The 24,262-nt window shown below is 42.2% G+C and overlaps 1 protein-coding gene across 8 annotated transcripts in view; it reads left to right on the forward strand.

Moving 5' to 3' along the window:
* SMARCA2 (SWI/SNF related, matrix associated, actin dependent regulator of chromatin, subfamily a, member 2) overlaps positions 1 to 24,262 on the forward strand; it is a 176,673-nt gene that overhangs the window by 97,457 nt on the left and 54,954 nt on the right. For all 8 annotated transcript variants that reach the window (XM_038401726.2, XM_038401720.2, XM_038401725.2 and 5 more), the window contains 4 exons: positions 2,205 to 2,371; positions 6,421 to 6,584; positions 11,082 to 11,309; positions 18,707 to 18,784. In XM_038401726.2, coding sequence (XP_038257654.1) covers positions 2,205 to 2,371; positions 6,421 to 6,584; positions 11,082 to 11,309; positions 18,707 to 18,784 — 637 coding nt within the window. The remainder of the gene's footprint in view (positions 1 to 2,204; positions 2,372 to 6,420; positions 6,585 to 11,081; positions 11,310 to 18,706; positions 18,785 to 24,262) is intronic.

Raw genomic sequence — 24,262 nt, forward strand, 5'->3', positions numbered from 1 at the left:
TATCCTGCTGCTTACCTTTCTTCCCTGCGTCAGGATCCTGAACTCAACCAACTCATGGTCACTGCCTCCCAGATTCCCATCCACTTTTGCTTCCCCCACTAATTCTACCCGGTTTGTGAGCAGCAGGTCAAGAAAAGCGCTCCCCCTAGTTGGCTCCCCTAGCACTTGCACCAGGAAATTGTCCCCTACGCTTTCCAAAAACTTCCTGGATTGTCTATGCACCGCTGTATTGCTCTCCCAGCAGATATCAGGAAAATTAAAGTCACCCATGAGAATCAGGGCATGCGATCTAGTAGCTTCCGTGAGTTGCCGGAAGAAAGCCTCATCCACCTCATCCCCCTGATCCGGTGGTCTATAGCAGACTCCCACCATGACATCACTCTTGTTGCACACACTTCTAAACTTAATCCAGAGACACTCAGGTTTTTCCACAGTTTCGTACCGGAGCTCTGAGCAGTCATACTGCTCCCTTACATACAGTGCTACTCCCCCACCTTTTCTGCCCTGCCTGTCCTTCCTGAACAGTTTATAACCATCCATGACTGTACTCCAGTCATGTGAGTTATCCCACCAAGTCTCTGTTATTCCAATCACGTCATAATTCCTTGACATCACCAGGACCTCCAGTTCTCCCTGCTTGTTTCCAAGGCTTTGTGCATTTGTATATAAGCACTTGAGATAACCTGTTGATCGCCCCTCATTCCCAGTATGAGGCAGGAGCCCTCCCCTCACAGACATTCCTGCCTGTGCTTCCTCCCGGTATCCCGCTTTCCCACTTACCTCAGGGCTTTGGTCTCCTTCCCCCGGTGAACCTAGTTTAAAGCCCTCCTCACTAGGTTAGCCAGCCTGCTGGCAAAGATGTTCTTCCCTCTCTTCGTAAGATGGAGCCCGTCTCTGCCCAGCACTCCTCCTTCATGGAACACCATCCCATGGTCAAAGAATCCAAAGCCTTCTCTCCGACACCACCTGCGTAGCCATTCGTTGACCTCCACGATTCGACGGTCCCTACCCAGGCCTTTTCCTTCCACGGGGAGGATGGACGAGAACACCACTTGCGCCTCCAACTCCTTTATCCTTCTTCCCAGAGCCACGTAGTCCGCAGTGATCCGCTCAAGGTCATTCTTGGCAGTATCATTGGTGCCCACGTGGAGAAGCAGGAAGGGGTAGCAATCCGAGGGCTTGATGAGTCTCGGCAGTCTCTCCGTCACATCACGAATCTTAGCCCCTGGCAAGCAGCAGACTTCTCGGTTTTCCCGGTCAGGGCGGCAGATAGATGACTCAGTCCCCCGGAGGAGAGAGTCCCCGACCACCACCACCCGCCTTCTCCTCCTCCTGTAGTCTTAATAAAGATGCAGTTCATAATGGGAAATTTTATTTTAAAGCTATATGGCACATTTAGAGGGAGTTGAGTATCATTTTTGTCTATCATGTGGCTGTTAACCTAAGTTAGGTTCCCTAGTTATACTCTCACCCTTTTACTGACATGTAGCTTAAACCCCTCTTACACAAACCTGGATTCAGCTTGCTGAATCTGACTTGCAACTCACTTGCTGAGGTATTTGACAAAAGGAGTCTAGTAATAAAAGGATGTTCAGGTTAAAGGAATCTGCCCCCTTTTTAAACTTACATATTCCTCAGCCCTTTTCCAGTCCATGAGTGTAAATTACACCAGTTTGGATTTATGCTTGATTATACATTGGTATGTTGCTATTAGGATGACTTTGGGAGACAGACTAATAGTACCTTACACATTACCTGTGAACTTGACCTATGGCTCCAGGCTTGTCAGTGACTGAAAGCAGATCCAGCAAGCACTTATTTACCTATGAAATTGTATTACCTACTCAAGAAATGTCTCTTGCTTGAAGAAAAATTAGTCAAAGTACTGGATTTATATAAAGGAAGATGCTGGATGTGAATGAAATTTTAATGAGCTTTGAATTTTTAAAAAAGGGAAACTTCTTTTTTTCTAAAAATTCACATAATTCCCCCCACTCCATTTTTTTTAAAAACCAATTCTAGAAAATATATATTGGAATCTCGGCATTCATTCAATAACAATTTTAGAGAGAGAAAATTACTGTTAATTCTTTGGCAGAATAAAGGAATCTTTCCAACTCAACACCTGCCAGCGTTATTAGAAACACAGTTTTAGAAGTCGGCTTGTTAACGTTTTTATTGTGTTTTATTTTTCTTTTAAACAGAGCTGAGCTTTATCGGGCCTCAGGGAAGTTTGAACTACTTGATCGTATTCTACCAAAGTTGCGAGCCACTAATCACCGTGTGCTTCTCTTCTGTCAAATGACATCCCTCATGACCATTATGGAAGACTATTTTGCTTTTCGAAATTTCCTTTACCTTCGCCTTGATGGTAAGCTGAGAGAGGAAACAAAGCACAGACAATAACAAGGTGGTGTGATTCAATGGATAGGACACTGGACAGGGATTCAGGAGACTTGGGTTCTCTACCTGGCTCTGCTACCATCTTGCTGTGTGACTTTGGGCAAATCATTTCACCACTCTGTGTTTCTTTTTCTCCTCCCATTCTTTGGTTTTATCTATTTGGACCGTAAACTACAGTTTTTATAGCACCTAGCACAAAAGGGCTTCAGTCTTGGCTGGCATCTCTGCTCATTAACCTAATAATAAAAAATTAAAATACTTAGTCTGTACGCACTGAAAATACTACACTTGGAGCATATTTGAGGCCATTACCAGGATGCAGTTAATCTAGTGATCCATCAGGTCTGGTCCAATTCACTGTTTTTCAGATAAGATGTAAAATGAAGGTCTGCACCATTTGTCAGAAATGAAGTCCCTATGGCATTTTTCTCATGAGTAGGGGTGTTAACTGCATTGTTCTGGACAAATTCCAATTGAAGTAATTACTTTCTACGTTTTTAAATTCCCATTCCTGTTTATCCACTGGGATTGCTGTATTTTTGTGACAGGTAAAGTGATACCTAGATAACTTTAACTTACAGGAGAGTTGGAAAGGTTAATTAGTTAATGTCTGTGAGTGTTTTATGATCCTTGAATGAAAGCTGTTACAGAAATGTAATGTAGTAGTATTAAAAGAACATAAAACTATAAATTGCCTGTTTTATCCCACTCGGGATGAAATGCATAATAATCAACTTAAAATTTGAAAGATGCTTTTTTTGTCAACAGCATGACAGTATTCAGGATGTTTAGAGTGACCTTCAACCTTCTGCAGAAGTAACAACCTCTGTCTCTTACTAACAAGTTGAGTGTTGGCTCTTCCTTACTACCAGTGTCAAATGTGACAATATTTAATGCAGTGTTGTAGCCATGTTGGCCCAGGATTTAGAGAGTGGATGGGTGATGTGTAGTATCTTTTGTTCTTTGCACCATTCCAACGAATGATTACCTCACCCATTTTGTGTCTCTAATATTTAATGGAAGAGTGTGTTCAGTCAAATAAAATATCCATAGAAAGATAGCAATTATAGGAAAATATAACGAACAATGCCAACAATCTCAAGTTACTTTTGGGTACTCATATTATCAAATTTTAAGTTGATTCAAAGCTTTTCATCCCTCAAGTGGGGTAAGTATTATTAATACCAAGCACTTCTTTAGTACTTTCCATCTAATGATACATTAATGAACATAGCCTCAAGATACCCTGCAGGATAAGGAAATGTTATCTGGTTGTACAGATAGGGAAATTGAGGCACAAAAGTTGACTTGTCGAATGCATCAGAGGAAATCTGGGGTAAAGCTGGGAACAGTACTCCATTCTGTGCTTTAACTACAAGACTATCCTTTCTCTATGCAATTGACTTCAGTTTTATCTTTGACATAATAAAACCCAACAAAATACTGTGGGCATCCAAGACGGCACGCTTAGCTGTGACATTTTACATCGCTGTATACTACTTACTTTAGAATTAATCCTTCCTTATGCTAGAATGTTGCTGAAAATAGATACATGTGTAAGTACCTCTTATTCCTGTCATTTTGCAGTGCGGTAGGCAGCATATTGGAGAGGCAAGGTGGGAGAGGTAACATCTTTTATTACACCAACTTCTGTTGGTGAAAGAGACAAGCTTTAGAGCTACACAGAACTCTTCTTCAGGTCTGGGAAGGGTGCTTAAAGTGTCACAGCTAAATACGAGGCAGAACAGGTTGTTTAGCACACACATTCTAAGGGACCTTTCAGTGCCTCGGTGGCCGGTGCAGCCGCCGCCAGCGGTCCCCAGGTGACCAGTGCAGCTGGTGCCATGATTGGTCCCTCCCTGACAGCAGCAGCCCCCCAGGATGCCTCCCCCTCAGCAGCGACCCCTCCACTTCTCCCCGCCCCTGCAGCAGCAACCCCCCTTAAGATTTAGTCAGGGGTATTTATAGTAAAAATCATAGACCGGTCACAGCCTGTGAATTTTTGTGTATTGCCCGTGACTGGTCCATGACTTTTACTAAAAATACCTGTGACTAAATCGTAGCCTTACCTTATATCTGGCCATGGCATTCTTATTGAAGGAATATCTCATAGAAAACCCTCTCAAAACACTCACCACACTAAGGGCTAGCTTCCTCCAGGACACAACCAACTTCCTCTGGAAACCTGGCAACATGAACAACCTCCCTCATAACACCTTCCTTGCCATTATGGATGTCACCTCCCTATACACCAGCATCCCTCAAAATGACAGTGTCACGGGATACTCACTCACCACAGGTGATGCTTCCTTCTGGCTGTTCTGGGGAATGGCTGTCTTTATTCAAGCCTAATTTAATGGTGTCCAGTTTGAAAATTAATTCCAATTCTGCAGTTTCTTGTTGGAGTCAGTTTTTGAAGTTTTTTTGTTGGAGAATTGTGACTTTTAGGTCTGAAATTGAGTGACCAGGGAGGTTGAAGTGTTCTCTGACTGGTTAGGATGGGTCATTACACAAAGTAAAAACTATTTCCCCGTGCTAATTTTTTTCCCCCTGCTGTTACTCACACTTTCTTGTCAACTGTTTGAAATAGGCCATCCTGATTATCGCTACAAAAGGTTTTTTTTTTCTCCTGCTGATAATAGCCCACCTTAATTGATTGGTCCCATTACAGTTGGTATGGCAACACCCATTTTTTCATGTTCTCTGTGTGTATACATCTTCCTACTGTATTTTCCACTGCATGCATCCGATGAAGTGGGTTTTAGCCCATGAAAGCTTATGCCCCAAAAAATTTGTTAGTCTCTAAAGTACTACAAGTGCTCCTGGTTTTTTTTAATGTTATTATAAACTCCAGTTTTCCTTCATTTTCAGTTTCATGGCAAAAAAATTCTTGCAGGCTGAAATATGGTTCAAAAGTAAATCTCATCTTTCTCTCTTTCCCCCCGCTCTTCCTGTATCACCTTCTTCACATCCACATTGTGTTTCTTTATGACAAATGTTTTTGGTCAACAGTTTGTGACTTTGAGGGACAGATTTTCTCCTCTTCATGTGTGTGTATTGGATAACTAAATAAAAATCTCCTCCTCTCTCTTTGGTTTCAGGTACAGAGAGAGATGTACAGACATAAAACCAAGAAGAAAAGGAGTACTTGTGGCACCTTAGAGACTAACAAATTAAAATTAAAATTAAATTTGTTAGTCTCTAAGGTGCCACAAGTACTCCTTTTCTTTTTGCGAATACAGACTAACACGGCTGCTACTCTGAAACCTATAAAACCAAGAGTGAATCTTATTGAACATACAAAGTGGTCACAAGATTTACTTTGGCTTGGTGAAATTCATCTTAGTATATGCATGCTAAGGACTTAAGTGGCACATGGAGTTTCATATAGGCCTTTGGTCATGGGTTGATTTTCATCCCATTGTGCACTGTTGCTTTAGACCTTGAAATTTAAACATTAGTAAACCTCAGGTATTAGTTTGGTTTTGAGGCAAACAGTGAGATTGTTAGTATAAATATGTTTATGCATTCATATGGTTATTTAATATTCAGATTCTAATAATGTCCAGAGGGCCTCAATCAAAATCGGGGCTCCATTGTACTAAGCATTGTAGAAAACATAGATGTGTCCCAAAGAGCTTACAACCTAAGCTGAGAATGTATAAAGAGTGTGGTGGAGGGAGGACAGATAAATATGTATGATTTTTGTATATGATTATTTATGTTTATCATAGCCATGAAATGCTGGCTGATTGGTTGAAGCTTCCTTTTGAAATGTATAGTATAGTTTAGAGTCACTGCTTATTTGTGGAAACCTTTGTCCAGTAGCCTAGCACTTACACAGCTGGCCAAAGAGCACGTGTGCAGTAATGAGTCCACACAATGTGAAGTGCAGGTGGGATGGCTGAGGACAAGTGAAGTGGTTTGCCTCCACATGTTTCCTCATCAGCTTGTGTCTTTTGCGGATTACTTCTGTACAAGATCTGAGTCATGGGATTTCTTTGCATATCTTTTCAGGGACAACAAAATCAGAGGATCGGGCTGCTCTGCTGAAGAAGTTCAATGAACCTGGGTCACAGTACTTTATCTTCTTGTTGAGCACTAGGGCGGGAGGCCTGGGTCTGAATCTTCAGGCTGCTGACACTGTCATTATCTTTGACAGTGACTGGAATCCTCATCAGGTTATTTTTATTTACTTATCAATGATGCAATGTATGAAGAGAATTGGAAATGCTTTTGAGGCTTCCTGTTTTACATAAGAACATAAGAATGGCCATACTGGGTCAGACCAAAGGTCCGTCCAGCCCAGTATCCTGTCTGCCGGCAGTGGCCAATGCCAGGTGCCCCAGAGGGAGTGAATCTAACAGGTAATGATCAAGTGATCTCTCTCCTGCCATCCAGCTTCACCCTCTGACAAACAGAAGCTAGGGACACTACTCCTTACCCATCCTGGCTAATAGCCATTAATGGACTTAACCTCCATGAATTTATCTAGTTCTCTTTTAAATCCTGATATAGTCCTAGCCTTTATAACCTCCTCAGGCAAGGAGTTCCACAGGTTGACTGTGTGCTGTGTGAAGAAGAACTTCCTTTTATTTTTTAAACCTACTGCCCATTAATTACATTTGGTGGCCCCTAGTTCTTATATTATGGGAACAAGTAAATAACTTTTCCTTATTCACTTTTTCCACACCACTCATGATTTTATATACCTCTATCACAGGGGTCCCCAACGCAGTGCCTGTGGGCACAATGGCGCCCGCTGGGGCAGTTGTGTGCGCCCGCAGGACACCGTGCTGCTGAAAGGCCGCTGCCGACCGCAGCCACAGGAGAACTGCCCGCCCGCCGAGAAGCATTGCCATTTCTCAGCAGCATTTCGGCAGCAGTGCTTCTTGTCGCTGCCGCTTCTTGGTGGCATTTTGGCAGCCGGGTGTCTGGCACCCACCACGGTCTTCTGGGAATAGGAATATGCTATTCCTACAGAAAGGTTGGGGACCACTGTTCTATCATATTCCCCCTTAGTCTCCTCTTTTCCAAGCTGAAAAGTCCTAGCCTCTTTAATCTCTCCTCATATGGGACCCATTCCAAACCCTTAATCATCTTAGTTGTCTTTCTCTGAACCTTTTCTAATGCCATTAAATTTAAATTTGCCATTTTGTTGCCCAGTCACTTAGTTTTGTGAGATCTTTTTGAACTTCTTCACAGTCTGCTTTGGTCTTAACTATCTTGAGCAGTTTAGTATCATCTGCAGACTTCGCCACCTCACTGTTTACCCCTTTCTCCAAATCATTTATGAATAAGTTGAATAGGATTGGTCCTAGGACTGACCCTTGGGGAACATCACTAGTTACCCCTCTCCATTCTGAAAATTTACCATTTATTCCTACCCTTTTTCCCTGTCTTTTAACCAGCTCTCAATCCATGAAAGGATCTTCCCTCTTATCCCATGACAACTTAATTTACGTAAGAGGCTTTGGTGAGGGACCTTGTCAAAGGCTTTCTGGAAATCTAAGTATACTATGTCCACTGGATCCACCTTGTCCACATGTTTGTTGACCCCTTTAAAGAACTCTAATAGATTAGTAAGACATGATTTCCCTTTACAGAAACCATGTTGACTTTTGCCCAACAAATTATGTTCTTCTATGTGTCTGACAATTTTATTCTTAACTATTGTTTCAACTAATTTGCCTGGTACTGACATTAGACTTACCGGTCTGTAATTGCCGGGATCACCGCTAGAGCCCTTTTTAAATATTGGTGTTACATTAATTATCTCCCAGTCATTGGGTACAGAAGCTGATTTAAAGGACAGGTTACAAATCATAGTTAATAGTTCCGCAATTTCACATTTGAGTTCTTTCAGAACTCTTGGGTGAATTGCATCTGGTCCAGTGACTTGTTACTGTTAAGTTTATCAATTAATTCCAAAACCTCCTTTAATGACGCTTCAATCTGTGACAATTCCTCAGATTTGTCACCTACAAAGGACAGCTCAAGTTTGGGAATCTCTCTATCATCCTCAGCCATGAAGACTGAAGCAAATAATTCATTTAGTTTCTCTGCAATGACTTTATCATCTTTAAGTGGTCCTTTAGTATCTTGATCATCCAGGGGCCCCACTGGTTGTTTAGCAGACTTTCTGCTTTTAATTTGGGAAATTTGATAGTGAAACAAATAGGCTCTGTACCTCCAAATGCCACTTTGGTAAAGAATCAGTCACCAAACTACTACCTGTAAATAATTATTTGTTTTAAATCAGTAAAGTGATATGTTTTTTTCCATCTGCCAGGGAGCCCCCCATGTCAGAGCTCTGTGGATTCTGTCTCCTACTCCCACATTGTAGCTATTCTCATTCTCTTAGTCAGGGAGCTAGTAAATTGCTCCCTTTGGAGCACATGAATCCTGGTCTTTTAAACAACTAGAAGTGTGGCAGTAGAGTGGTACAAGGCATTCCCTCTCTTAAGAGGCTAATTGCAATACTTTCACAGCAATTTTGCAGATTCATAATAAAGGTGGTGTAAAAGATTCCTCTTATGTTTTTCTCCCAGATGGCGGGAGACCCTGGTCATGCTCAGTTATTTACTCCAGGTGGCTTATACACAGGCCCCAGTTCCTTATTTCTTGCAAGAGACCCTTCCCTTTGTGGACCTTCTTCAGTCCCTTTTTATAGGGGATCAAAAGGAAAGTTAAATATCCAGCCCACCCGAGAATAACTTCTTCCCAGAGCCCCTCAAAGGAGAAAAAAGGCCAGCAGTACCTTCTTTCTTCAGAGACCATCCGTGTAGCGGTTTTTGAGAAGTCATTCTGGCTGGGCTGCTGAATCGGGTTCACTTTGTCAGGCTTACCCTGGGAGTTCACTGCACTTCCCGTAGGGTCGGGGTGGAGATCTCCTCCTGGATGGGAGTTCCCCCATGGCTCCAGGATTTGCTCCTGAAGTCTCCTACTCCCTTCCCAGTTGACTGCAGTTTCCTCCTTTTTAAAGTCCGCCTCCCTACCATACGTGATTGATGTGGCCAGAGTGGTGGGACTAGCCCACACACAGTGCCTATCTGACACCTTCCTCATCAGTGTGGGGTTTATACATCCTGTCACAGGTGGCCATAGTAACTAGAGATGGGTAGTAGTGAGTACAGATAGAGGATGTTCAAATTAATACCTCGTGCTGGCCAAAAAAGCAAGTAGAAGCAAGTGTGTTCTGTGCTTGTCTCTTAGTGACACATTTTTTAAAAGTAGAGGCTATATATGAATGGAATCACAAGCCTGTATTTATACTTTCATAACATGTACAGTTAGCTCGTGAAGTGCCCCATGCTGAACTAAGTGGAGGGATTCCTTGAGAGAGGCTGAAAAGATTTTATTTATTTAAAACGGCACTATCACAAAAGCACAAAGATTAGGTTGATCAGAGACATCAAGATCCTGAATAGGAATTTGGAACATTCATAGCTTGTGTGTGTTGGTTTGGGGTTTCTGAAAGCAATGCAAAATGTACTGTTCTCTTGTTTCACATTTCCATTGGGTTAGTTGTGTGACATTTATAGTAAAGTTCACTGTCTGTGCAGCACCCAGGTAGCAATATGCGCAAACAGTAAATATTATTTTGCTGGAATGCCAAGTAAACAAACTGATAAATTGTGATTGCATTCAATTTCTTTTTTTTTTTCTTGGGGATGGAAGCAATATGTTAACTTTAATGAGGCATGTGCTAAAAGAAAGATACTAATGATATTTGTTAGAGCCAGGCATAGCACTTGTAGGAATGGAAGCTTCCACTTTCCTCTTTTTGACATCCCCAGTCTATAAATGAATTGCATGAATGTGTCCATACTGTGACTTTATGTTCACTTTTATCCGCTGCTGGCTGCAAATATGCCTTTAATTTAAAACATTCTATTAATTTTAAAGTGCCCAGAGCAAAAAATGTCTAGGCAGGGCTTTGTGATTGCAATCCCGAACCGCTGGATTGAAACAGGCTGGTTTTAAAAAAACTTTTAATCCTTATTTTAAAAGGCCTAGTTCATGTAAAATAACACGACATTTTTAGTACAATGCTTGCACTTTTAGATTAACTGCCCTCCATTAGTATTGTTTGTATCTCACTCTGCTGAAGTAAGATTATGACTTCTGGAAAGCTGATAGGATTGCAGTATCTTAATAGAATTCTAAATAAATAAAATTAACCTCTGCGCTTGACCTGCTGTGTTCTCTCGGGGACTGGGACTAGTGCCCATCAAAGGCTACTTTAGAGATGCTGACAAATGTCTACTAAAAACTAATTTTAGATCATGAAATTCATGTCCCATGAGTCCAAATTTAGACAATTGAACCCAGATTTCCAAAGGTAAAAAGACTGGTGGCCTAAGCCACTGCACTACTTTAGTCATCACTGTGTTTGTTTACCAGTGCCTATACGATTGTCTCAACAATAGTCTCTCTCTAAGGTATAACATTCATGCCTGGATTTCACTCTCTCACCCTTCTGCCTTCATTTTTGCACCCAAAATTTGGGGCAGGTAAAGCGTTGTTCAGTTCAGGATTTTGGTTCAGACCCATTTCTACTAATGTATTTTATTCTCATAGACATTTTTAAAGATAATAGTTTTCTCTGACCAGACAGCTGGTTTGCATAGCAGACAGAGGCATTGTACATAACGCAGTGTATTTTTCTCAAACAGGATTTGCAGGCACAAGACAGAGCTCACCGAATTGGTCAGCAGAATGAGGTTCGAGTCCTGAGGCTGTGCACTGTAAACAGTGTGGAGGAGAAGATACTTGCTGCTGCCAAGTATAAACTGAATGTGGATCAGAAAGTTATTCAGGCCGGCATGTTCGATCAAAAATCTTCAAGCCATGAACGGAGGGCTTTCCTACAGGCTATATTGGAACATGAGGAAGAAAATGAGGTAATGTACTTGGAATATTGTTTAAGTGCTCAAAAAAGTGGAGAGGTTGTTTTCAAAGTAAATTGGCTAGAATATAAGAACATGAGGCATGTTCAAAGAAACCAGGCCCAGTTTGCAAATTTGGCTTCCCAGTACTGCATTTGGGTGGTCAAATTATCACATGGGTACCTATAATACTAATCAGAGCACCTCAATTCAGAATTAGATTGTAACTTACATTAATTCCCCTCCTTCATGAAGTTGGGGAAGTAGACACCCTATAACTACAGGCTACACTTTTCAAATGTAGGTGTCTAAGGTGAGGCTCCTAAATCCATAATTATGTGCCTAAATTGCCTGATTTTCAAAAGTGCTGAACACCTAGCAGCTTTGCATGTTCTTGAATACAGGACCCTGCCTCTGCCCATAGCTACTTCTCTCTCCTATGTTCCTGAACAGAATTAACAAACCCTACCTTCATGTGTTTCCAGGGTGAGCCAGCAGAATAGCTCTCCTTCTTTCTGCAGGGCACTAGAGTGTGATACCTTGTCACATTGAAGCTTCTGTATTCCAGAGCATTTTGTAAATTTCTTTGTCAGCATTGCCTCCACAAGGGCCAATGGGTTGCTGCAAAAAGCTTCCAAAACTTTTCTTTTAATTGATAGAAGTGTAATAGTAAATTAGAATAAAGTTGCCTCTGCCCTCACCTCACCCCCTTTTTGAATTGTGGCAACAGAATGGAGGAAACTGTATTCCGCCCTTCCCTTTAAGTAGGTTAGTAACCACTGGACACACAAACAGAACTCTGTACAAATACTAGATCTGTGACACTTTTTCAAATAATTCCATTCTGCGGTGACTTCTTCACCACCAAAAACCAATAACAACCTCCTACATGGTCAGAGACTGTAGGGCTCTAAAAGCCTAGACTGTCCCTTTAAATATTCTTACTAGCGTCTGAGTATGGGTTGTACTTAAATAAGGAGCATCTCCTGTAGTCTTTGCTTTCATTAACATGCAAGTATGGTTCTCTAGGAGGCCTCATGGTTTCTCAAAGGTCAGGGAAATTACTTCTTGAATAATTAGACTTTGTTTAATAAACTATTATCAATGGTACATTGATTATATACCACTTAGAAAAGGCTAATATGTCATTAAGTGGGAGTGGGTTTTTTGTGGGGGTTGTCAACAAACTGATTACATAACGAATATGAAAGGGGTTGCACACAACGACACTGTTTTGATTAATAATCCTTTGTTTTCTATTTTAACTCAACATTGCAAGTATAGTTTGGTTTAAGTCACAGTGAAGTAACAATATAGTAGTCACCCAGTCAATAGCATCCACCAAAGAAGCTAAAACTAATATGAGTAGAGTAGACTGAAATCAATAGAAATGTTATAGTAGGGGTTTGGGTTCAGCTGCATAGCTGACGTTCCTGGACATGCTTCTTTTGACAGATGACCCTAACTAATACAAGAAAATGACATTCAACAATTAATAACTTGTTTTAAAAATGATCTACCTGATATGTTATTGTGTGAAGATACTATATCTCTTCTAGTTTTGCTACACTTACTTCCTTTTACTAACAGAAAATGATTCTAGTAATTCACCACTGTGCCGGTTCCCGTCCATAAAGGGTCTGATTCTAAAGTCCTTATTAATTCTGAAATTTGAGACGAAAGTCAGTAGGAGTTTTGTGTATGTATGTCTGTGTGCGCGCACGCGCGTGTTAGCTTTTTAACCTTCACACAATACATACATTTTCTCATTTTGATAACCTCTCACGTCATGCAACAGCAACTATTAACATGTTATTTGCAACTGTTTTTAATATTACACAAAAAGCGGGTAAGCTCAATAGTAAAATTGAGGTTTGTAAAGTACTGTGGTAGGAAATGAAGTCTTACAGCACGGAGGCTGGAACTTCTTGAGCTCTGTTTATGTTGGGTTATAGACAGTATCGTGAGGTCAGTAAAGTCAGTCTTGCTGTGAGGTTGTATTCAGTTTCAAACTTTACTGGCATGTAATTTTCTGTTTGAACCAATGATCTAAAGTCAAAAGAGAGATGAAATTGTAGAAAAGTTCATTCACAAGACTATGCTTGGCTAGGTTGTATAATTTTGATGGATTTTTTTAAATAATGTAGTTTATTGATAATGTAGTTACAGATATGAAGATTGCAACTGTGTTTCTAGAGTATTTTGTTGAGTTGTCTAGAATCTCTAGATCATAACTGGGTAGCCTGAAATCTTTATTAAAATTGCTCATTGACAACTCTTGCCAAAGACTTCCCTCAAGTGAATTTTGTAAGATTATCCAACCTTCCTCTTTCTTAGGCTTTTTCTTGCTGCCTATGAATAAAAATTAGAGGGATAAAAATTGAATTGCAATTTCAGTTGAAATTATTTTTGGGGTGGATGGGCAAACCTAGTAATCTCACAAAATATTGTTTGGGCCCAGAACAATATCATTATGTTATGATGTTGCTTATCCAATGAGTTTGTCTTGCAGGGTAAACTTTTAAAGACCACACCCATAGGAGGAAGGAAGCTGGAAAACAGTCATGTTCAGTTAAATAACTGCTATAGCAGTTGCCCATACAGACTTAAATCTAATGTGCTTCACTGTAGCCAAACATCTGATACATATGGGGGCATATCCTCAGCTGGTGTAAACCGTCATAATTTTGTTAGCTTCAATCGAGCTATGACAATTTAAACCAGCTGAGCATCTGCCTCTTGGACTCTTTTTTGCAAACTTACCTCCTCGTGTTCTTTCTGTTTTATTTTGTTCTAAATTATGATTCCCTTTCTGTAAAGAAGTTCTTCTGGATTCTGATTTTATTAATAATCACTTTGACCAGGGAACCTGCAGCTGTTAGGCATTAGTACTAAAGGAGTGAGGTACACACCAGCTGCCAGTCCCTCAGGGTTAGGAGTCTGGCACATAAACAGAAATCTTAGACAAATGCAGTTAGCGTGCATACACACTGTAAAATGTGTCAGCATGGCAGTCTAGCTTTGTGGAAGCCTTAGAAAAGGAACTGACTGAGAAGTAGTTACCTGACTCCATAATGTAGATATGTAATTATCATAATGAGAAAAATACTTGAATGAATAGTTCAGATCAATTCACAATTTAAAAAAGAAGGTGAAGTGGGGGGCAGAACAGTAAATTGTCTTTCCTTGCATTAACATAATTAAGAAGGAAAATGATAATCTGATGTAACAAAATATAGTCTGGCCCCTTTAAAGAATAAAGGGGTCAGGACTACTCCATCCTGTTATCTGACATGGGAATAGGTGTTTAAGGGATCAACAGACAAGCTGGTGAATGGTGGCTAGGTGGTGATCAGGGAGCTACCTCCTGGACACGCTAAAAACCCAGCTGTTAGTTGACTCTGGGGGAGAGAAAAGAGAAGTTCCAGGAAGCAGAGCTGGAACCTGGGTACTGTGGGCTGGGGAAGCTGGCTTGAAACATTGTACAGCCCCAGAAGGGAGGGCTGTGGAATGTCTTAATGGTGGAGGAGGGTTTGGGCCCCAGGGGCCAAAGGAAACTGTAAATTTATAAAGTCTCAATGAATGGGACCCTAGGAAGGGAAATACTAGTTTAAATGCTTTTGGCTGCAAACAAGTTATTTGGGAAAAGCAAGAGGAGACTGAGGTTGGCATGCCTGCAGGGCTATGCTGTGCTATGAGAAGGCATGCTCTGTGGATGCTGTCCTGCCACACTGTTACTGTAATATCTGGAAAATGTACAGGGAATGGATGTTTTAATAAGAGCCCAAACTACAGTCTAATACTTAACAGTAGTCGTTGTGTAAGTACTTAGAACAGTGGTTTTCAACCTGTGGTCAGTGGACCCCTGGGGGTCTGCAGACTATCTCTAAGGTGTCTGTGAAAAGAGACATATGAAAATAAAGTTTCAGATCCTAGAAAAGACGCTCCATTTTTCTAGTCAATCAAAAGTATGTGCATACCCCCACCTACAGGTCCAAACCCAGGAGTGGTGTCATTACCATAGAAGCCCATAGCTTAGTGCCCTTTTTTCAGGCTGTGTCAAACACTATGGGAAGCATGTGCAACGTTTATAGTTAAATTCTGTCAGGTCAGTTTTCAGTCTAAGACTTCTATGGTAGGGGTCTGTGGACCACACGTTGAATTTCCAAAGGGTCTGCACCTCCGGCTGAAATTTCTTTAGGGATCTACAAATGAAAAAAGATTGAAAACCACTGATTTAGAAAATAACATTTGGATAGGACATCAGCTTTAACTTTTTCTCCTTTTAGTCTGGTACTGAATGTTTCCTTGTGAGTACAAATCTCAGATCGCCCCACAAAGTCAATACCGTGGCATAATGAATTGTCTTATGTCACAGCAAGCATTAATCTTCCTGCATTTCTCAGTCAGTGTGTAATAATCTTTTAAAATATTGATCTTAACTGTATTTAATCAGATTTTAACAAGGACCATTCCCAAAATGCTACCATAAAAATATATTGAGTGAACATAAGGTTGTATCATTAAACACTCAAAAGTCAGGAAATGCTGAAGTTTATGTACACAACTTAGTCTGCCAGTTGTGCATATTCATTTACGTATGGACTTGAATTATATGATCACATACTGTTTCTCAAAATTTACTAAATATATTCATACAACAACTTTCACTGTCTGAAATGTATTAAACGCAATGGCACTCCTTCCATGCATAAAATTTCACACATGCCTAAGTGTTGGCAGGACTGGGGCCTAGCTGAGATGTAGTCTGGGAATTCCTAGAAACAGGGCATTGAACATCTTATCCTTGGAAAACTTCCAGCAAAATGTAGCATATATCGTATAAGTACCATTTACTGTATACTTCTCATATAAATCACTTTCATGATTCTCTTTCTGTCATACACAGAATATACCTGAACCATCTTGTGGTTCTGTATATCTGTGGACATGGCGGGAGGAACTACAATAAAATTAAAACTTTCAGAAATAGTATGTCATTGTAGAATTCAAAACTATTGTAACATATACACATGGAAGCAGAGTTAAGGTTTTGTCTTTGGTCGATCCTGAGTTTGAGAGTGCTTAACTATGCAAGTTTATAGTTCTCTTAAGGTAGGGCTTTGTTTGTGTGTATGGTTGGGTTTTTTGTTTTGTGATTTTTTTTTTCCCCCTCCAACTCTCAGACGTCTCTTCTCTCCCCCTTCCTCCACCACCCAAATTGCTCAGACTTTCCACTAACAGTTCCCTTTATGCAGAGAATAAGCATGGAGAACTTCATACCAAAAGATAAAAGTTTTGGAAAGTTATGAGTAACTGAAACTGAGGTGAGAATGGAAGCTACTGGGTAACATGCACTGTACTGGTCACCATATCTCCCATTATAACTACCTAGAAACATTTAATTAAAAAAAAGACAATTTCCTATTTCAACAGAGACTACCAAAGGAAAAAAAAAAGTCTTGCATGTAGATGATAGTTAACACCAGAACCATTTTGTCTTGCAGATATGGATTTGCAGACTTAATAAAATGCAAATACCGAGCAACTTCTTAATGTATTTGAGTGACCTAATTCATATTCCCAGTGCTAAGCACACTTAGCATCTATATGTGGGATCCTTTCTAAGTTGCAGCAGAAGCACTGTGCTTTGTGTGTGTGGTAATTGTCTATTAATGGTATCCCTAAATTTACCACCATAGCTATTTTGTATTTTATTTGCCCCTTCGCTTCTGTGGCCCTATTCAATATAGTGCCTGGCTCACTTTACTGTTGATTTTAAAGAACATAAATTTGAGAGATGTGGATATATTATGGCAAAAGGGATGCTTTTTCTTGCCTCTTAATGCTTCCTTACTTAGGGAGGCAATTTCCATGGGCAGTGGTGCTTTTAGGTTTTGTGCCTAGAACACAGGTCGGCAACCTTCGGCACACGGCCCATCAGGGTAATCCGTTGGTGGGCCGTGAGATATTTTGTTTACGTTGACTGTCCGCAGGCATAGCCCCCCCCAACTCCCAGTGGCCGCGGTTCGCCGTTCCCGGCCAATGGGAGCTGCAGGAAGTATCTTAAAGCTGTTTAAGGTCACAGGTCAGAATCAAACAGTATTTCATAGCTTCATTTTCCAATCTGTGACATTGTAGGCGAAACTAACATTCAATACAAGTGTGTTTATCTGCATTAGTGTCCTTGTTCTGGATGTTGTAGATGGAAACTGTGACTGGAAGCATTGTTGCTAAATGCACAATTTTTGATAGCAATGCCATTGGATTAAATACTGGCATTTCCAAGGTCCATGAAGGAAATTGCACCTGCTTCCTTTTGAAGGAACTATGCAGTTGTTACTGGCTCAGCCATGAAAGTGCATAAGGTGTAAACATAGTTTTATATTTTTAAACATATCACTTTTGAAAGCTTCCATGTTGACAGCTCTTGAGAATGACGTCCTTTCTCTGGAGAACAGGTATAGCTTGGGCAGGGCAGTGCAAGCTTCTGTCACAGTGCTCTGCAAACGTTCTTCCGGCTTAAGTCTGAGGAGCCATCTTCATCTGTAAGAGGGTAGTTTGGGCTCCAGGCCTGTTCAGTCTGTGCCCTCTCCTCTGAGACTGCTATTAAAGTTGCCAGTTCTGATGTGGAGACTTGTCAGCCAGTAAGTGGACTTAGAACACCAACACCTTTCACAACAAATATATGTAGAGAGAAAACTGAGCACTGTAGAGCCTGATCGTGCTGAAACACGTACATTCTACTGTACAGAAGCAGACCATTTTGAATGAAATTCTAGATTTATTTTGCCAGCGAACAGTGTTTGAGGTTTTTTTGTATGTTTCTGTAAAGGAACATCTTTGTCAAGTAGCAGAAGGCAAAACTTAAAGTTAGAGCTTGTGATGGGGCATTGGGTTAGAGAAGCAAAGCTTGTCCAATTCCTTTTTCTGTGATTAACAATATTGTTATGTTAGGATTCTCCTCCTTCAGCCTTGCTAAGGCAGCAAACAGAGCATGGGAGAGAAGTGGCATCTCTGGGGAGTCTGTGAAGAGAATATTGTACATTAGCAAAAGGGAATTAACTGAAAAAATCGTACATTAACTGAAAAAATGAGCTGACAACGAGCTGTGCTTGTGATCCAGGAAAACCACAAACCAAAATTTCCTGGTTGCACATTTGCTCATTTCTTTAAACTACACTTATGAAGGTGGTAATAAGTCCCACCTGCATCTTTGATGAAGTCAAATCTCTCTTTCCTCAGAGTGGCCTATCAGCTAGAGGCTTTCAGTTTTAGTTTTGATTTGAGTGTTTTACATGCGTCATCCTCAGGGAGAAGGAAGGTCACGGCAGCCCTGACCTGGTAAGAACGGATGCGTCAGAGCAGCCACTGCTTTGCATGTCCATAAATCTTTTTCTCTCTGTCACTAGGAAGAAGATGAAGTTCCTGATGACGAGACTCTGAATCAGATGATTGCACGGCGTGAAGAGGAATTTGATCTCTTCATGGTAAGGGCACTCTGACAATAAGTAGTACAACTTCTTCCGTAGTCCTTTCTTGTTAACATTTTATGTTGCTAGAGCTGCTACTCTTTTGGGATTCAAACTATAGAATGGTATTGTGGGAGAGAGAGAGGAGCATTTGCTTATTTTGCTCCCTATTTGAAAGGGAATGCAATCTCCATTGAAAAGGGAGCAGCTTCACTGGATGACTAAAAAGGGGGAAGTCCAGAAGAGTGGTAAGGTGAAGTAGTGTCCACTGTATTCTAACTCACACACTATAGGGGAAAGAGGATTCAGAGTTGCCTTGGAAGAATTCAGACAGTGCATATCAGCTGGTCACTATTTCTGGCTCTGATTTTTTGATACTGTACATTTTTAAATGGCTCGACTCATGTTGTGCTTTACTGGGTTTCTGCCATGGGCAAATACAATAATTTAACCAATGGTATGTTAGAAGAAAAGAGCACCACCATAAGCTTCTATCAGAGTAAGCAGCCATGTTAGTCTGTATTCGCAAAAAGAAAAAGAGTACTTGTGACCCTTAGAGACTAACAAATTTATTTGAGCATAAGCTTTCGTGAGCTACAGCTCACTTCATCGGATGCATTCAGTGGAAAATACAGTGAGGAGATTTATATACATAGAGAACATGAAACAATGGGTGTTACCATACACACTGTAACAAGAGAGTGATGACTTAAGGTGAGCTATTACCAGCAGGAGAGCGGCGGCGGAGAGCCTCTTGTAGTGATGATCAAGGTGGGCCATTTCCAGCAGTTGACAAGAACGTGTTAGGAACAGTAGGGAGGGGAAATAAACATGGGGAAATAGTTTTACTTTGTGTAATGACCCATCCACTCCCAGTCTTTATTCAAGCCTAAATTAATTGTGTCCAATTTGCAAATTAATTCCAATTCAGCAGTCTCTCGTTGGAATCTATTTTGAAGTTTTTTTTTGTTGAAGAATTGCCACTTTTAGGTCTGTAATTGAGTGACCAAAGAGATTTGAAATGTTCTCCGACTGGTTTTTGAACGTTATAATTCTTGACGTCTGATTTTTGTCCATTTATTCTTTTACGTAGAGACTGTCCAGTTTGACCAATGTACATGACAGAGGGGCATTGCTGGCACATGAGGGCATATATCACATTGGTAGATGTGCAGGTGAACGAGCCTCTGATAGTGTGGCTGATGTGATTAGGCCCTCTGATGGTGTCCCCTGAATAGATATGTGGACACAGTTGGCAACCAGCATTAGTTGAGGTTGCCACAGGGTGATGTCAAGGGTCCGGTTTGCCTTGTCTGCACTGAAAAAGTTTAGCAATTCTTTAAGCAGGATTAGATAATACAGAGGTACAAATGCCAGCATCTGGTCTACATTAGCACTTCCATCATTGTTAGCAGCAGGGAAGCTGTGCTGCTGGGAGAATTTAAGAATTCTGCCTAAGCACAGCTATTGGATTGGCCATTTTATGAGCATCCAAGGCAGGGATTGCTCAAGGGACCCTCCACACCATCACACGCAAGGGCCTGTCACAATCCCAGACCCTATGTTTATGCAGCCCTTGGAGCACACACCCAAAAAGGGGAAGTGTGGAGGTGGAATCATTGCACTCTGCTCCTCCTGCACTGGGGGTGCAGGCCACTGCATTTTCTAAGATGTTGACAGACAGAGACACATATATGGAAAGCTGGGAGGGACTGTAGTAGCTTGAGAGACAATCCCAGGCATAGTATAGCTGCACACCACCTCTTGCTCAGGGATGTGCCTTAAAGCACAGTCTGTACACAAGAGTGAATTGTCACTTTTACCAAACTTCAGATGGCAAAGACAACATTTCCCCCAGGTGGCAATGCATCATATTGCTATTAAGCTGCCAGCCCTACTCTGCTGTGCTCTACTGAATGTTGCCTAAGAAGCATTTAAGACTTGAAAGAAGTGATGTATGTGAGAATGGATCTGTTCAGGAGTTCTGTCATTTAAACATTACCACAATAAGAGTCAGGTGTGAAGAGTTTGGCAGGCCAGGAACCAAGAGGAGAATGTTTGATTTGCCAGCACTGCTAGTCAAGTGTATAGTTACAGACCATGGTATAAACTAAATGGCTCCTTCCTGATCTCCATCACAGATGCACATTTTTGCACACCCGGTGCAATTTCCTGCTGCTGCTGTTGTGTTCAAGCTGTGTAGTTGACTTTACAAGATACATGGTGATTGACGTGGATGCTGTTGTATCAGAGATAAAGACTGAAATTTAAATATCTATTTTTCACTGTGCAACACAAGCAGATTTGTTGTCTGAAACAGCTTCTAAATTCCAGCAGCCCAGAAGGAAGGAGCCAGAACGCAGGTTGAACCTCATTGTTGAATTTATGGCTAACTTCAAAAAGGTTCTGAAGCTCTCTCTATTCGGATTAAGCTTGAGCATCATCACAAAACAACCAATAAGGAGGGGATCAGGAATCATGACAGTTTTGCCATTGTTAGTGCTTAAATCATGCTCTCTATATTAATGCATCGAAAAACCTCTAAAGGAAAGTAGAGTGGGTTAATTTAAATCAAGGCTATTTAAAATCACTGATTTAAATCACCAAGTGAAAAGCCTTGATTTAAATCATCAATTTTAATCAACTTTTCCACCTGTACTTCAGTTACTGTCTAAAGGAAGGTACATTCTCATTGGTTAATATAACCATGAAAATGTGTTAATTTACAGCTAAACATAGCTTCCATCAGTTAGCTCGGTACCGCTGCCAACTTCAGGGTTGACCCAGCTTCCAACTCCCGAAGCATACTTGTTGGCATACTCCGTGCCGCTGGTACTGTGTCCACCGTCAGCACCAACTCCCTCGTCATGCTGGGCTATGAATGAGTCAGACCAGTTGCTCACATGCTCAGGGCTGGCTCCACCTTTAGGCCTTCAGGCTTCACCTGAAGGCCAGGACTCTTTGGTGTCCAGATTGGAACCATCTTCCTCTCGCTTTCCATCGCCTGACCTGCATCAGCGGCTGTTCATGGAGCGCTATGGGTACCAGGATTGGTGCTTGTCTCGCGGTCGGGCTGAGGGGCCCTGGCCTGGCACCTACTGGCCACCTATGCCCTATCCATGCCAGTGGCCTCCATGAATGTGTAGGATGCTCCTTCCTGCAGAAGTCCCACTCCTCATCTTGCTTGACGGCAAGATCATCAACCAGGTCTGTGGCAGTGACCATCAATCTGGCAATGGCCCAGGCACTGGTGAGCCTTTCCCTTGTGGAGCCACCAGAGTCATTCTGTGCAGGTCCATCAGTTCTGAAGCATGATCCAGCTCTGGTAGAGTTAACCACTTCATCTTTGTTCCCAGGCAATTCAGCAGTGCCTGGCTCTTCCTCCCCTTTGGTATTGGAGGATTTCAGGGTGTACCAGGACCTTAGCGATGTGTGGCTGCTCTCCTGGGTATTCAAGCAGAGTTCCTGCAAGAGAACACTCACAAGTTATTGGATATCCTGCAGCTGTCTGCCCTCCCTGTTAATGATGCGCTCCTTGAGCCTGCAAAAGTCCTCTGAAGCATGCCAGCTTCGTTATCACTTGCAGAAAGTTACATGGAAAACTGCTACTTCATTCCGGTGCAGGGATTTGAGGGTTTATAGTCCCATCCGGCCCCAGATTGAAAGGCGGATAGCTAACAGCAGGCATTGCTGTCCAAGTATGACTTTGTGAACTGACCAGCTATCTCTAAATTTGCAGACCAGCTGCCCAAAACATTGAGAGAGGAATTTTGGGCATTTGTCACCAAAGGCTGCTTGGTAGCTAAGACTTCACTGCAGTCCATGCTGGAGGTGGCAGATAGTTTGGCAAGAGCGATGGTCTTGGCAGTGACCATGAGAAGGGCTTCCTAGCTTTAGAATTCAGGCATTGCTCCTCATGTGCAGCAGGCCATAGAGAATGTGCCCTTCAGTGGCCAAGCACTGTTGTGGGAAAGATGGACAAGACTCTGCATTCCGTCAAGGACTCAGACACTACCCTATAGTCCTGTACATGCTGGTGGTGCAGAGGCGCCACTATGGTAGGCAACAGCAACAGCAGCAGTATCGTCCGCAGCACATATCTGAGGAGCCTTTCCCTCCCTGAGATAATGCGACTACCCCGGAAAAGAGCATAGATCCTCTAGGACAGGGGTTCTCAAACTGTAGGTTGGGACCCCAAAGTTGGTCGCAATCCTACTTTTCTGGGAAAGTTGCATTATCTCGGGGCGGGAAAGGCTGCTCAAATATGTGCTGCAGATGATATTGCTGCCGCCGCCGCCACTCTTGACCACTGTAGTGGCACCTCTGCACCACCAGCATGTACAATAGCCAGGGCTGTTGTTAGACGTGCTGGCGCTCGGGGCCGAACCCCGAGCCCTACCACCTGGGGCCGAAGCCGAGCCAAGGGCTTCAGCACTCAGGTTACAGGCCCCTTGGCGGGGCTGAAGCCCTGGGCTTCGACTTTGTCCTCCCAACCCCATCTTGGGGTGGTGAGGCTTGAGCTTTGACTTTGTCACCCCCACCTAGGGTGGTGGTACTCAGGCAGGCTCAGGCTTCGGTCCCACCTTCGGGGATTGTGTAGTAATTTTTGTTGTCAGAAGGGGGTCATGGTGCAATGAAGTTTGAGAACCACTGCTCTAGGACAAGACAGTCAGGTCCTGGGTTTGGACAGTCCACATGCCCTCCCAGCACCCATTTTGACTTGTTGGTCCAGAGCAGTATTCCAATCACTGCTACTTTCTCCCCATCTACTCTATTTGGGCACAGGCTGGCCTGCTTTCACAATGCTTGGGGCTCACTCACCACCGACATCTGGGTCCTAAGCAGCATCAGATCAGGCTGTGCTATCCAGTTCCTCTCCATCACTCCCCTCACCCTTCCTCCCCATTCCTTTTCAGGGACCCCTCTCATAAGATATTGTTCTGGGCGCAAGTTTCTCTCTACTGGCTTAGGGAGCACAGGAGGAGGTTCCACCAGTACACCAGGGTCACTTTTTCTATTCCCGGTAATTTCTGATGTCCAAATCCAAGGAAAGAGTAAGACCCATCTTGACCTTTGTGGCCTCAACAAATATCAGATACATGAGGTTCTGAGTAGTCAGTCTATTGACTGTTCTCCCTATGTTGTCCATGAAGGACTGGTTTGCAGCTCTGGACCTCCGGATGCCTACTTTCATGTGGCAGTTTTGCCATTTTTAGTATATGGTGCTTCCATTGGTCCTCTCTTCTGCCCCTTGGGTTTTTACTAAATGCATGATCATCGTGATAGCATATCTCAGGAAGAAAGGAATCCACATCTTCCAGTATCTGGAAGACTGGTTACTGAAGGGTAGTCACAACAAGGAAGATCTTGCTCATGTCAATGCTACACTGCCCTTGCTCGACCCTCTGGGTCTCATCTTAAACACCAGGAAGTCAGCTTTGGTTCCGACTCGGAAAACTGAGTTAATGGGGCCTTAATAGACTCTTTAAGTTCGAG

The sequence above is a fragment of the Dermochelys coriacea genome, chromosome 5, assembly GCF_009764565.3.
Source record: "Dermochelys coriacea isolate rDerCor1 chromosome 5, rDerCor1.pri.v4, whole genome shotgun sequence".
NCBI classification, from domain to species: domain Eukaryota; kingdom Metazoa; phylum Chordata; order Testudines; family Dermochelyidae; genus Dermochelys; species Dermochelys coriacea.